Genomic DNA, 12,902 nt, shown 5'->3' on the forward strand with positions numbered 1-12,902 from the left:
CTATTGCAAAAATGTATAACGGCGACACATATATCTTATATAGATATTTTTGGCAGTGTAAATTGGTAATTTTTATTAATGTTATTGATTTCCGTTTCCTTAGGGTTCTTTCACAAAATTCGTAACGCTGAATTTGATAATTTTAATACCCCACTCTCCCTCTCGCAACCCTTTTTTATGGAAAGTTTAATTTTTGTACGGACCGTAACGCTTGGTCTGACTTCCTTCCTCCCCCTAAAGCGTTACGTAATTTGTTAACAGTCCCTTAGGAAAGTGAGAAAGGCACTAGCATTACAAGGTGTCTTGCATATATGAGATACGTTACGGATACACACTGATAATTCATATTTCTATTTTTGTAATATGGGTAAAAATATTACTCCGGATAATTGAGCCATTTTCTCCGGATAATCGAGCCCCGGATAAACGAGCCTCCGGATAATCGCCGGACTGTATTAATGTTTTGGTTCCAAACTATGAGTTCACTTTAATAATCTAATTTCTTAGAAAATGAGAACCAAAGTAATCAGAACCAAAGTAATCAGGAATCAGAACTGTTATAGTTGTGGATTATTAAACCAATCACTTTCCCTGAATGAACAGAAAAATCTCTCTGGGCTAATTTTATTATTCTTCATCCACCACCGCTGCCCTCGCAGCCTCTAGCCGTGAACTCCGAGCGAGGCGATTGCATCGATCGCAACCGACACCACTGCATCCGACCATCATCAAGCATAGAACGGCAAAAAATGCGCCCTCTTCTTTCATGCACACTCGCAGACCCACCGCTCTCCCGCTGGCGACTGCATGCTGTGTAAAAAAATGCGAGAAACAATGCGGGAGCGAAAAGCACGTCAGTACGCGTTGCTGCTTCTTTTATGCACAAAATAAAACTTGCGGTGGATCCGAAGGCACGTGGCAATGCATTCTGATGTCCGTGTTAGGAATGCACGAAATTGATTACATATGAAATTTTTATTGACCTTGACAAGATTTGATATTTTCAAAAGCTTATCGTTAAAAATTTTAAGTTTCAATGAAGTTGCCAAATTGCTGGAGGGTGTCCGAGTCGATTGATATATGAATCTTAAGAATCCATCGAAACATAAAGGCGCTAGTAACGTTCGAACTCTTCCCTTTCAGCGTAACGCTCTCGATTTCCAAAAATCAAAATGATTAAATCAAGACAAAATTTTCAAAACGACTTGTCTGCTTTGTAAACAAAAATTCAAACGACGATTTGACGAATCTGATAGCTCTCCCAAAACCAACACCATCAATAGGTAGGTGAAGGATTCCGCTACATGTTGATGGTGTTGGTTTGCGTGGGAGAGCAATCATATTCGTCAAATCGTCGTTTGAATCTTTGTTTTCAAAAGCAGATAAGTCGTTTTGAAAATTTTGTCTTGAAATGATACTGGGTAGTATAGTAAAGAAAGACGTAAGTCCTACGTCAAAAAAAAATATGATGCGCGAAGTTACACTCTGAAAAATCTTCACGTCATGTTTACCTGAAAACAAATGTGGTTCTTATCCACCACACTTTTCACGTAAGAGTGACCTGAATGGCATGTAACCTGAACAAAACTTAGCTTCGGTGAGTTACGTGATTTATCAGGTGAATCTTACTGGATTTTCCAGTACTAATAACGTGAAGTTTGAAAGTAGTTACGTGTTTGATCAGGTGAACCTTACGTGATTGCTACGTACTGGTTACGTGAACTTTTAGTGAAAGCTACATGATATCAGGTATGCTTTGAAATATATTACAAAATTGTTTTTTTTAAATGAATGCAAAAAAGTTAGTAACTGCCAGCAGCCGTAAATAGGAAACCTCTTCGCGTTGCTGATGCGTTGAAATGCATTTGATGTAAAATGATGTCTTAATTATTAGAAAAGGAATGCTGTCATTCGGCAATTGCACTTCGAAGTTGAGAACAAATCAACGAATGTCGAATGAAATTTATCAGATTTGGACAGCAATGTTGACACTAGATTCTTTCACAAACAATGCTGCTATTTCCGATGTTGAACCAATCAAAAGGTAGTCCATCCTTGGACGTTGAAATCTGAAATAAATTTTTTATGCTAACGCTACCGAAAAACTGTAGTTCTAGACTCCATGTAGCTTAAACTTCTTCCAAATCACTTTTCTACGAATCTTCTAAATTTCATGCGACTTCCGTTGATATTTTTTCCAAGGAGGGAACTGGAGGTTCGGAAAATTCTTGCCTAGTTGCACCTAAAATATCCTTTACCTCTGCGAAGCCTAACTATGTTTAGGTTATGTATCATTCATTCTTACGTGATTGTCAAGTCACTTCCACGTGAAAAGTATGGTGGATGATAACCACGTTTGTTTTCAGGTAAATCTGACGTGAAGATTGTTTACAATGCTGGTTTTCCGTAAATGCCGAAGCTGCAATCACACTAACACAATCTCACTTAAGTTGTTTACGAGTACATACAAACATATTCACCAAGATTTTTAGTAAAAGTGAATTTCGTGAATTTCAGGTGAACATTACCAACGTCACGTAACAATCGTCGTTTGTTCAAGACAGTTCAGTTACGTGATTTTTCACGTGAATATGACGTGATGATTATTTAGAGTGTAGGGCACGCGCAAAATTAGGGCACATCACGGTGGTTCAATATTGAATATTCTTTATACCTAAAATTATGCCTGTGAAGATATGAATACAGTTGTCGGCTCATCGATATAGAACCTTTACGTTGTATGTTGTTATTAGACCTCAATTGAATAAATAATTTTCTGTTGAATTGCAGCACAAATATATCGCCCAGATTTTCGCCCGGAGAAACTACACCTAAATTACCTCCGAAGCCAAAGCAAACAAATCTATCATCACATTCGGGTAAGTCTTCAGACCATTTCGCAGAATCGTCACCACTTATCAATTTTTTTTGTTTCCCAAGCAGATCGAACAATGTTCCCCTATCCGAGCACAAACTGACCAAACGGGAAAGGTTGCGGGCGGCATTTCTTACGGTAAATTGGTACGGTAGGGTGACCATATTAGGGAACGAGTCAGATTGATGGAGTATATCCTGATCCCGAACAGAGTGAACATTTTGCCTGTTGCTGAGAGCAAGGCATTCAATCGTTGAGCGTTTGCGTTTTCATTTCGTTGTTAAATGCTTGATTTTAAGTACATAACGCAAGCAAACATAAAAATTATACGGTGCGGAAAACAAGCATCTATAGATATGTTATCATTGAAAGGTTATATTTTACAAGTTTTACAAATTTTATATTTTTTAAATTTCCAACAGTGCACATAAAGCATGTTATGCTTTACGCTAGAGCAGAGCATATGTCGAGGAGGAAAGTATACAAAACAAATAAAAAAGTGCCATAGTTAGAAAATAGATCGATAATTTTCTTTCCTGCTTCGGGACTTGTAGACAAACAACAACAGCTCCAAAAACATCCATATTTCTCTTTCACAATACGAGGCCATCTCTTGTAAAACCATGAAACAAATATCAGAAATTATACGCAACAGTATCGTGTTCCTACATTTTATTACAAATTAAATTACTATTTAGCAGGAATGGGATGCAATGATGTATAAGAAGGGTTGATTATGATAGGGGAGTTAGACAACTGAAAAAGCTTGCGTTTATTTTTTCAATCACACTCTTTTTTAGAACATTTCTTACCAGCTGACAAACTTTCACAGGCGCAAAATTTGTTCTGATTTTATTAACTGTTTCATTAACATATGGAATTTTATCGTTTGTGAAATTTAGAAGTGTATAGAATTAAGCGTAAAATGTTCCAGTCCGGTATACAAGTTTAGATTATTGCAAAACAATGAATACTAGTTATTTTACTTAACTGAAGACTTTGGTGAAACAACGTAAGATGAACCAATTATTATTCTATTTTTTACGATTAATTTTATCTAATACTCATCCCACTGGTAGTATTCCGTGCAACTAAGACAATGCGCTAAGTCTAAAAACTCTAAAAAATAGCCGTGCTATAATTTGAAGCTGCAATTTTGCTACATACTATCATTTTCTATTCAAAAATGAAAATATAATATGTTGGGATGCATTCATAGACTCGCGTTCCAATAGTGAAAACAAACTTGAGCAACTCTGTAATAATTGTCCTAATTTCAATCATCTGAAATGGCGTTGTTCCTAATTCCGTTCATTTGCTTTCCTAATTAAAACAATTAAATGGGTTCTGCTGTTTTGAACTATCCATGTTCTTCGGAAATACTTTGTCAACAGCAACCACTTGACATCATCAACTGAAAAACTTAACCCACCTAGCGGTGATGATGCCTTCCTTGATTTTGGTTCCGCCTCAGTGTGATGCACATAATAAATAATTGCCTATATTACAACGGCTCTTGCAAACGCTGTAAGGCGAATCAACCAACCAACCAACCTACCATTACCTTCATAACTATTGAACGCAATAATCCATCAAAATCATAAATATGCAAAAAGATGGTGAATGAATTATTAGCAGTGGCTGCGCAAATAGCCAGAAATTAAAATGGCAACATCTACCGCGGGTTTTCTCAAAATTAGGAATTTTTCATGAAAAACTTTTTGGTACCGGTTATGTAGGAAGGTTACTACGCCTACCAAATATTTTTTCGATGAAGGTGCTTAATTTTGAGAAATTGAACCTTAGATGCTTATCGCCATATTGATTTTAGGAAGTGAACTTCTAGTGTGCCGCTCTAAGCACGCTCAAAGTGGGTGATTGTGAAGATAATTCAAAAAGTACCGGGTGACTTGCAACACTTTTCAAATTTCTCTCAATAATTCTGAATAAAAAAGATTTATTCATTCTACTAGTACATGATACTTTTAATATTAGTGATTAGCCATATAATCAGATATACAACAATAATAAAAATATGAAAATAAAATCAAAATGATGGGTGTTGCAAGCCACCCCTATTGCGGGGTGACTTGCAACACCTCATCGATTTCAATCATAACATGTTTTAGAACAACTTAATCATAGTGCTTTTTCATCCTGGGTTCTGCACCACTGTCAATGCAGGGGCTTTACTTGAGGAATCCCCCACAGACAAACAGACATAACACTCATAAATCTCCCATCGTTCACTGATTTACTGGTCGATTCAAATAATCATTAGGTGTTTAAGCGATCACCGTGGCGCGCGCATTGAATTTGTTCGAGTTTGATGTTTGCTCACTGGTTCGTGACTAAAATTAACAGATTTCGTTAGTGTTTCAACGACGATTTATTTTATGAGTGAATGTTCAATGTGTTATGTCTGTTTGTCTGTGGACATTGTTTGTCTATCCACATTCCCCTTTTTTACGATTTCAACAGATCGATTGGTATTTTTAGGGTCTGTCTCAATTGGATAATTAAACTGAAATTAAACTTGAAAGTGACATTTCAATAATTATCAAATAACCCTGCTCGCAGAGCAAGATTACTTTTGACAGATATCGAATCATTTTCCATCGATGTCCTCTTGGAATTGCTGGGTAGCACCAGCCATTCTTATTACGGGGTGATTTTTTAATTTTCGAACTGTCACTTTTAAGTTTAATTCTCCAAATGAGACAGACCCTTAGTCATCGGTTTGAAAGTACTTTATGTCGGTTTAAGAATGGTGTGCACCATCAGTCTTTTCTTTTCCCGCCATCCAAATTTCCACGATTATTTTAAGATCATTATTTTAAAAAGACATTTCCGCAGCAAGCAGCAAACCATCCACAAGTGTTGAATCTTCTTGGGAATTCAACACTGTTTGACCACCGTAGATCTTAGTTTTACAGTTTTCTGTATTAAGATAATGTGAAATTGTTGGCAAATCGTACCGCCAAGCGGCTTACCGGATTAAAATTTTGTTTTTTTAACTTCTACCGCTGCCTTCATAACAGTTTCCTTTGAAAAATTAGCATACATGCGACTTTCTTCAGGTTTCTTGTAGTTTTGCGGCATGCTAAAGGAATTCTGTAACAATGCTAGCACAGAGAACAGACGTTCATCTTCATTCGCGTGCCTGTGTAAAAGTTTGTACTGGTCATTTTGAAGTATGTCGTTTTGCCCCCGTTGCGCGGTGCTAGTGTGCAGATAAATATGGTTAAAATTTACCGTGTTTTTCTTTTTAGCGCTAGTGTTCATTCCGAATTGCTCCTAGGCTCGCTCCTAGGTGGCAGCACTACATTGTTTAATCTCTTAGTGAGATTCAGTTTTTATGTCGGGCAGCCTTCGTTGGCGGCGCTGAGGTGCGATTTAAATCTTTACACACGTTTTTCAAGAAATTTTGTTCGAGCATCCATGTCTGTTCTCTGTGATGCTAGTTTAATTTTATTTTAAACTGAATCAGCAGTTTTTGAAAAATAAAACTCGCAAGTCACCACTCAGGGGGACAAATATAAAAAAAGTTGATATTTCAAAATCAAACAATTTTATTATTTAATAGTTTTCGTGGAATTACATACCTTAGTAGATCCTGTAACGCAATAACTGGAAAGGGGATCGATTTTGGTGAAATTTTCAATTTGCTACACGAACTTACGATTTACGACGTTCGAATATTTTTTTGTCTTTATTAAGGAGACTTTAGCCCGAGGCTGGCTCATCTCCGACGTTCGAATTTCAATTGACGAAACAGTTTCACAAAATAACAAAAACACAACAGTGAATGGTATTTTCACCTAAATACCAACTAGGCACGACAAATACAATGTAAACTTGGAATGCGTGATGACATAAGTCGATGTCTGGGTAAATTTTTATTGTCAAAAAAAAAACAAAAACTTGTGGAAAACCCAAGTGTTGCAAGTCACCCTGTACGCCGTTTGGCATAAACAAATTTGGCATAATAGTCATTTGTCATATTAGCCGTTTTGCATAATGGTCGTTTAATTATATAATATATACTCAGAAAAATTACAATTCTTGCAGAATAGTTATTATTGGCATTTATATAAGTTTTAATTTCAATATGATTTTCCCTTCATTTGCACATAGGCATAGACCATTCCTCAGAACGTATTATTCCCCAAAAAGTGAAATTAAAGTAATTCTATTTTATTGAACTTTCGTTCGTATAATTTTGTTTAAATCTAACGGTTGCTCCACATAAGGGGAAACACGTAATACAGGTATACCTCGATTATATGGACTTCGATTATATGGACTTTTTACCTCGATTATATGGACAATTTTTTTCGCCTAAATTGTTTTTCGTGATTTGGGATTCTGAAAAGCTATGGAATATTCTATGTTATATTTTACATTGATTTTATATTTATTAGGGTAAATTGGGGCAAGTAAAGGCCAGTAAATCATGTTTTCGAACTTATATATGAAATCCCACATTGAATCATATGTTCGGCTGACTGGATTAATTCACCATTTTCACGTTGGAAATTTCGTTGTACTTGTATATTGCATTAATCAGCATCACCCTTGGCCACGTCCTTACAAATAAGTGGGGAAATAAAACGCGTATGTTTAGGTGATCTCTGCTATATGAAAACGCGAAGTGAATTGTCATTCTTACAGTATGAGAAACAAGTGATGAGATAAGGATGTCGTATTAAACTGTTCGATATTTGCTTTAAACCTTTTCCTGCTTTTGGTGCATGAAATTACGTGTAGAAGAGCAGATGACGCATTAACATCCAGTAAATTCGACCCACGGATTTTGTTAGCAGTATGTCCAGGAAACTGGAAGAGTTTATTTCAATGTGTGCTAATTTTTTTTTTCTGGTTGAACTTGATTATGATTTGAACTGAAAAATCTACAAGAAGTCTTTATATTTAAATAAGTTTTGTCGAATATCCCTCGGCCGCATTCATATTTGTTCAGTACAAGGCTTGCGGATTATATTGATGCTTAACGGCAGGAAAAGAAATTGAATATCCAGAATGTGAGTGTTGCTGTTTAACCGTTCAGCAAACGAGTGATCCTTAAACCCTCATGCACTCACTTGGCCTAACATTCGACCGATTTAGAAGTGGAATTAGGCCAATTTTTCTTTAGTCGTTTCAGGTTTAAAAAAATGTGGGTTCTTAGGAAAGTTGACCTTCAACGAGTCAAAGAATTAAATGAGACAATAAAACGAGTCACAATTTTTGACAGGAAGGGTCAGAAAAGAGACTGATTCTAAGCGTTTTTCTGTATTCAATAATGTATTTTGGCCATATCTTCTGAGCCCATAGTTCGAGCTGGTCAATTTTCAATAGTAGACAATGGTACAAAATTCTCCATTCAAATCAATTTGCTGCGATCAAATCGATTGAGAACAAGTGTCAGTCCTTTTATACAAAGTTTGTGTTTGCTTTGTTGATAAAACAGGTAGGCACTGTAGTTAGAATTCGTACAAAAGTATATTATTGTGTACATTTTAAGCTTGGCAAACTCTCCACCACTAACGTAATCTTAGAATGGTGTGCAAGTTTGCGACTGGAAAAAGGTTACGTTCTAACAAAAGCTCATCATCTGCTGAGTAGTCATAAATACGCCAAAACATGCGAATTGGACTGCAGAAAAATAAATGGATATTTTTTTATTGTATTAAGACTTATTTTCATCGTATAACATAAATTTTGAGAAAAAAAATTTGCTTCGATTATATGGAAAATTCGATTATATGGACTTTTTGCATCGAAAAGTCCATATAATCGAGGTACACCTGTATAGCCTTTCTTTTAAATCATGCGTTTGCTCGGTGCAATGCGAAAGGGAAGCCTATTCCTTCTTTTAAATCATGCAATAGATCGGAATAATGCAAAAGAATTGATTATACATCTTTTAAAGCACGCGTTTGTTCGAGCAATTCAAAAAGAAGATCATTCCTTCTTTAAATTACGCGATTATGCCGAAGAGTTGATGACGTTAACTTTCACTTTTAGTGACTGAGTAAATTAGATTGCCCTCTCTTTTCTTCTCACGAAAAGTTTACTCAGTTTCCGCCAAAAGCGGAGCTACTCATAGCTATGAGTAGTTCCGCTTTTGATGAAAACTGAGTAAAATTTCTGTGGGAAAAAAAGAGATGACAATACAATTTTACTCAGTCTCTGAGTAAGTGAAAGTTAGAGTGTGCTGCCTTCTTTTAAAGCTCGCATTTGCTCGGTGTAATGCAAAAATGGAGGAGATCATTACTTCTTTTAATTTACGCGATTGTTCGGGATAATGCGAAAGAGTTGATGATGCCTTCTTTTGAAGCACGCGTTTGCTCGGTGCAATGCGAAAGGGGAGATCATGCCTTCTTTTATATTACACGTGCTTGGGATAATGAAAAACAGTTGATGATGTCTTCTTTTAAAACACACGTTTGCTGGAAGCAATGCAAAAGGAAAGATTATTCCTTCTTTTAATCTCAGGATAATACAAAAGCGTTGATGATGCCTTCTTTTAAAGACCGCATTTGCTCGGTGCAATGCAAAAAGGGTGGTCATTCCTTCTTTTATACTATTGTTAATATCAAAAGTATATGTTTTAAGTTGCTAGCCAGTCCAGCTTTAAGTTGCGTAAAGAATATGATTATTAAAAATAAGATCATTTGCATTGCGTTATGCCAAACGACCCTTATGCCAAACGACTATTATGTCAAATGACCATTATGCCAAACGGCTTTATGCCAAATGACTCTATGCCAAACGGGGTAGCCCCCGTTTGACGGTACATAACTCGACCTAGGAGTGCGGTGCTGCAATATTTTACATTTGCAAACCAGGCACTGATCCCGAGCAATGCAGGGTCTGATCTGCTAGTAATAAAATATAATTTATTTTCAGATACTTTTCCGGTATAAACTTTATTAAATAATTTGCTTTTGTGACATATTATTGGAGATTCAAATTGTTATAGACAATAAAAATTCACGGTGGGCATATAGTCTAAGTCACTAGCCCTTTAACCAGCGGCATGATGACATTCAGCCGCGAACAGAAGAAGAAGAAGAAGAAAAATTCACGGGGAAGTCAATTGTGGGATCAAACCCATGACGTCCTGTGTATGTAGTAGAAAGGGTATCGACTAAAATACCAAGCCTGTGTTGTTCATCATTATCTTTTCATTAAAAAATAAAATAACTAGTGTACTATTGAGAGCAATGGTAGAGCATGCTATTATACTTTGAAAAGAAAAAACGAGTATTTCACGTACGGTAATGGCTACTTATAATAAGGACACATTTGTGGTATTTGTACCATGGTACAGGGCGGCAAGAAAATAATTCCAATACTATCTTTGATGAAGACAATAATAGATATGGCACTTATTTCAAGATTGTTGTACCATGGTATTACGTGTAAGCCTCACACCTCGGAAAAATTAAAGTAAAGTACACGGGAAAAAAACCGAGGTGTGAGGCTACCTTTAAAGGCCACCTTGAATCTCGGGAATCTTGTATAGAGGCAGGATCTACGGAATGTGGACACGGAAATCAAAATCCTGGTTCTATTTAAAACACACGTGGAACAAAATCCAGCGAAAAATTGTCCCGAGGTGTCTTTACACCTCGGTAATATTTTAGTCGGATTTTTGTCCCCGTGTATTTTGAATTGGTCGGATTGTTTTTTTTTTGTCGAAATCCCGTCAATCCCGCCACATGAAAAATCCTGGCAGATGAAATCCGTGAAGTAGATACCCAAGCTTTGATACCGTGCGTGTGAAGCCGAATAGGAAAACCGTTCGAAAAGATTGTCAGTATTGATTGTTCGAAGAATACCTACAAATAAATCCAAAACAAGAAATGCAAACCAAGCAGCCACAAATTGTAAAGCTCGTTAAAAATATCCTACTGTAGTGTGTGTTTGTGAGTTTCGCGGAACTATTGAATGTTTCGGATGTTTTAGTTTCAGCATAGACAAACAGACGCAACACTTCTCATCTGAACATCGTTCGCCTGTTGAACGTTCGATTTGAAATGCAATTGAGCTTCGCGATTGTGCCAGAAGAGGCGCTAATGCTCAATCGCTTTGACGTATGATTTCCATCGATTAATGTACATGCTGCTGAATGTTTTCTGCTTTGATAAAGAAATGTTTGCGTTGATGATGATTTTTGTAGAGGTCTTCTTTTCATGCAAACGTCAAATTTAAATTAATCATGACCAAAAGAGAGTGTTGGAATTCTGATAATAGATGTCATTAGTATTTTCTGTTAAATGATTGACGATATTTTTTAAACAATTTCAGTTAAGAGTTACGTCTGTTTGTTTGTGGTTTGAGTTTTGATGATCAAAACATTTTTAGGTGATTATACAACATTGCGACAAATCAGCCATCCTGCAAACCACGTGCTTTTTCAAGTATTTTTTTATTCAAGAACATGAGCTGATAGAACTTTGAAGACAATAAGAATAAAACAATGGTAGATCATTAAATTCATTGTTTAATTATGCTGAACTATCGACTGAAATGCTTAATTAAGCACTATGAAAAAAATGTTACGTCAGATTTGGGTCTTTAGAAATAAAATTAGAAAAAAAATGATAAGTTGGAAATTCATCACAAGACCTATTGTATAATCACCTAAAAGTGGGATTATACAACTAATGCTGTGATTAATATCAAATTTACCACTTATTTTTCTACTCTAATTTTCAAAATCCAAAATCTAACTTTATAATAAGTAAGCAAATGATCTCCATTGTTTCCTTCTTTTGCGCTTTAAGGTTTTCTCAGCTCGTGCCCTTGGAAATAAAATGGAAAAAGCACGTGATTTCCAAGGTGGCCGATTTGTGGCTTTCAAGGTTAGCCGTTAGTTCACCTTCAAGGTAGCCGCACACCTCGGGGAAATCTTGTTCTCGATTTTTGTTTCTATGTATTTCAAATGAGGTGGGATTTTGTTTCTCGGAGACGAGCCAGCCTCGGGCTGAAAGTCTCTTTAATAAAGACACAAAAAAAAAAGATTTTGTTTAAATTTTTTTATGAAATCCAGTCAATTTCGCCGCTTGAAAATCGATTGGGAACAAACACAATGAGCAAAATTCCCGAGGTGCGAGACTTTTTTTTAGATATGTACACAGCTTGTTTGTGAACTTTGGAGAAGTTCTGAATCGTTTGACAAATAAATGTACTTTCGATAGGTGCGAGATAGAGAAAACAAGAAAAAGGCCGTTAATACAGATTCAACGTCACAAACAAATGTGAATTGAAATAAACGAAGCCGTATTACGGATTCCACAATGTTTTTTTATGTGCAAGAAGTTCATCACTTGTTCCACAAAAGTGACAAAAAGTGAAAAGGTTCATTTCATGTAATGGATTCCGCATATTTGGTATGTGAAAAGTTTTAAAAATTTGTCCATAAAATCATGTTCTTCTTCTTCTGTTTCTTCAATAGCTCAACATTCAAACTGGAACTAGGCCTGCTTTTTCAACTGTTCTATTAGCATTTCCACAGTTATTAATTGATTTTTTTTCTATATCCGCCATTGCATGAGTATGTATCTTGTGTGGCAAGTACAATGGATACACTATGCCCAGGGGAGCCTAGAATGTTTTCCACCCGAAAACATTCTAGACCGGACTGAAAACCGAGCTAGCCATCTCCGGATTGGCAGTCCTATACTTTTGCTCACAAGGCTAACTGGAGACCCCATAAAGTCATGAAACCCTCTAAAACATTCACTACAGTTATAATTTCATATTTTTTTCACACTTTAAACTAAGAAGAAGCATAGTTTCCATTGCACTAAAAGCAACTCCACGGAACGACCGGAGATACCGAACCGATCACACATCCAATATATACAATGCTATCATAAATTGCACTCCACCTATTTACAGTTTCGCTTCACTTTATTTTATTTTTTTCAACATTTCTATATGTGAGAACGGAAATATGAAAAACATGTGAAGTGATCTTAAGGTGGAATGTATATGAAGGTGATAGTGGAACCCG

The 12,902-nt window shown here is 36.2% G+C and overlaps 1 protein-coding gene across 1 annotated transcript in view; it reads left to right on the forward strand.

Moving 5' to 3' along the window:
- LOC134212536 (protein son of sevenless-like) overlaps positions 1-3,393 on the forward strand; it is a 45,084-nt gene extending 41,691 nt beyond the window's left edge. The window contains 2 exon segments of the mRNA XM_062690497.1: positions 2,791-2,879; positions 2,944-3,393. Coding sequence (XP_062546481.1) covers positions 2,791-2,879; positions 2,944-2,978 — 124 coding nt within the window. The 3' untranslated portion in view covers positions 2,979-3,393.
- The last annotated feature ends 9,509 nt before the right edge of the window (positions 3,394-12,902 follow it).

This window comes from Armigeres subalbatus, chromosome 2 (genome assembly GCF_024139115.2).
Source record: "Armigeres subalbatus isolate Guangzhou_Male chromosome 2, GZ_Asu_2, whole genome shotgun sequence".
NCBI classification, from domain to species: domain Eukaryota; kingdom Metazoa; phylum Arthropoda; class Insecta; order Diptera; family Culicidae; genus Armigeres; species Armigeres subalbatus.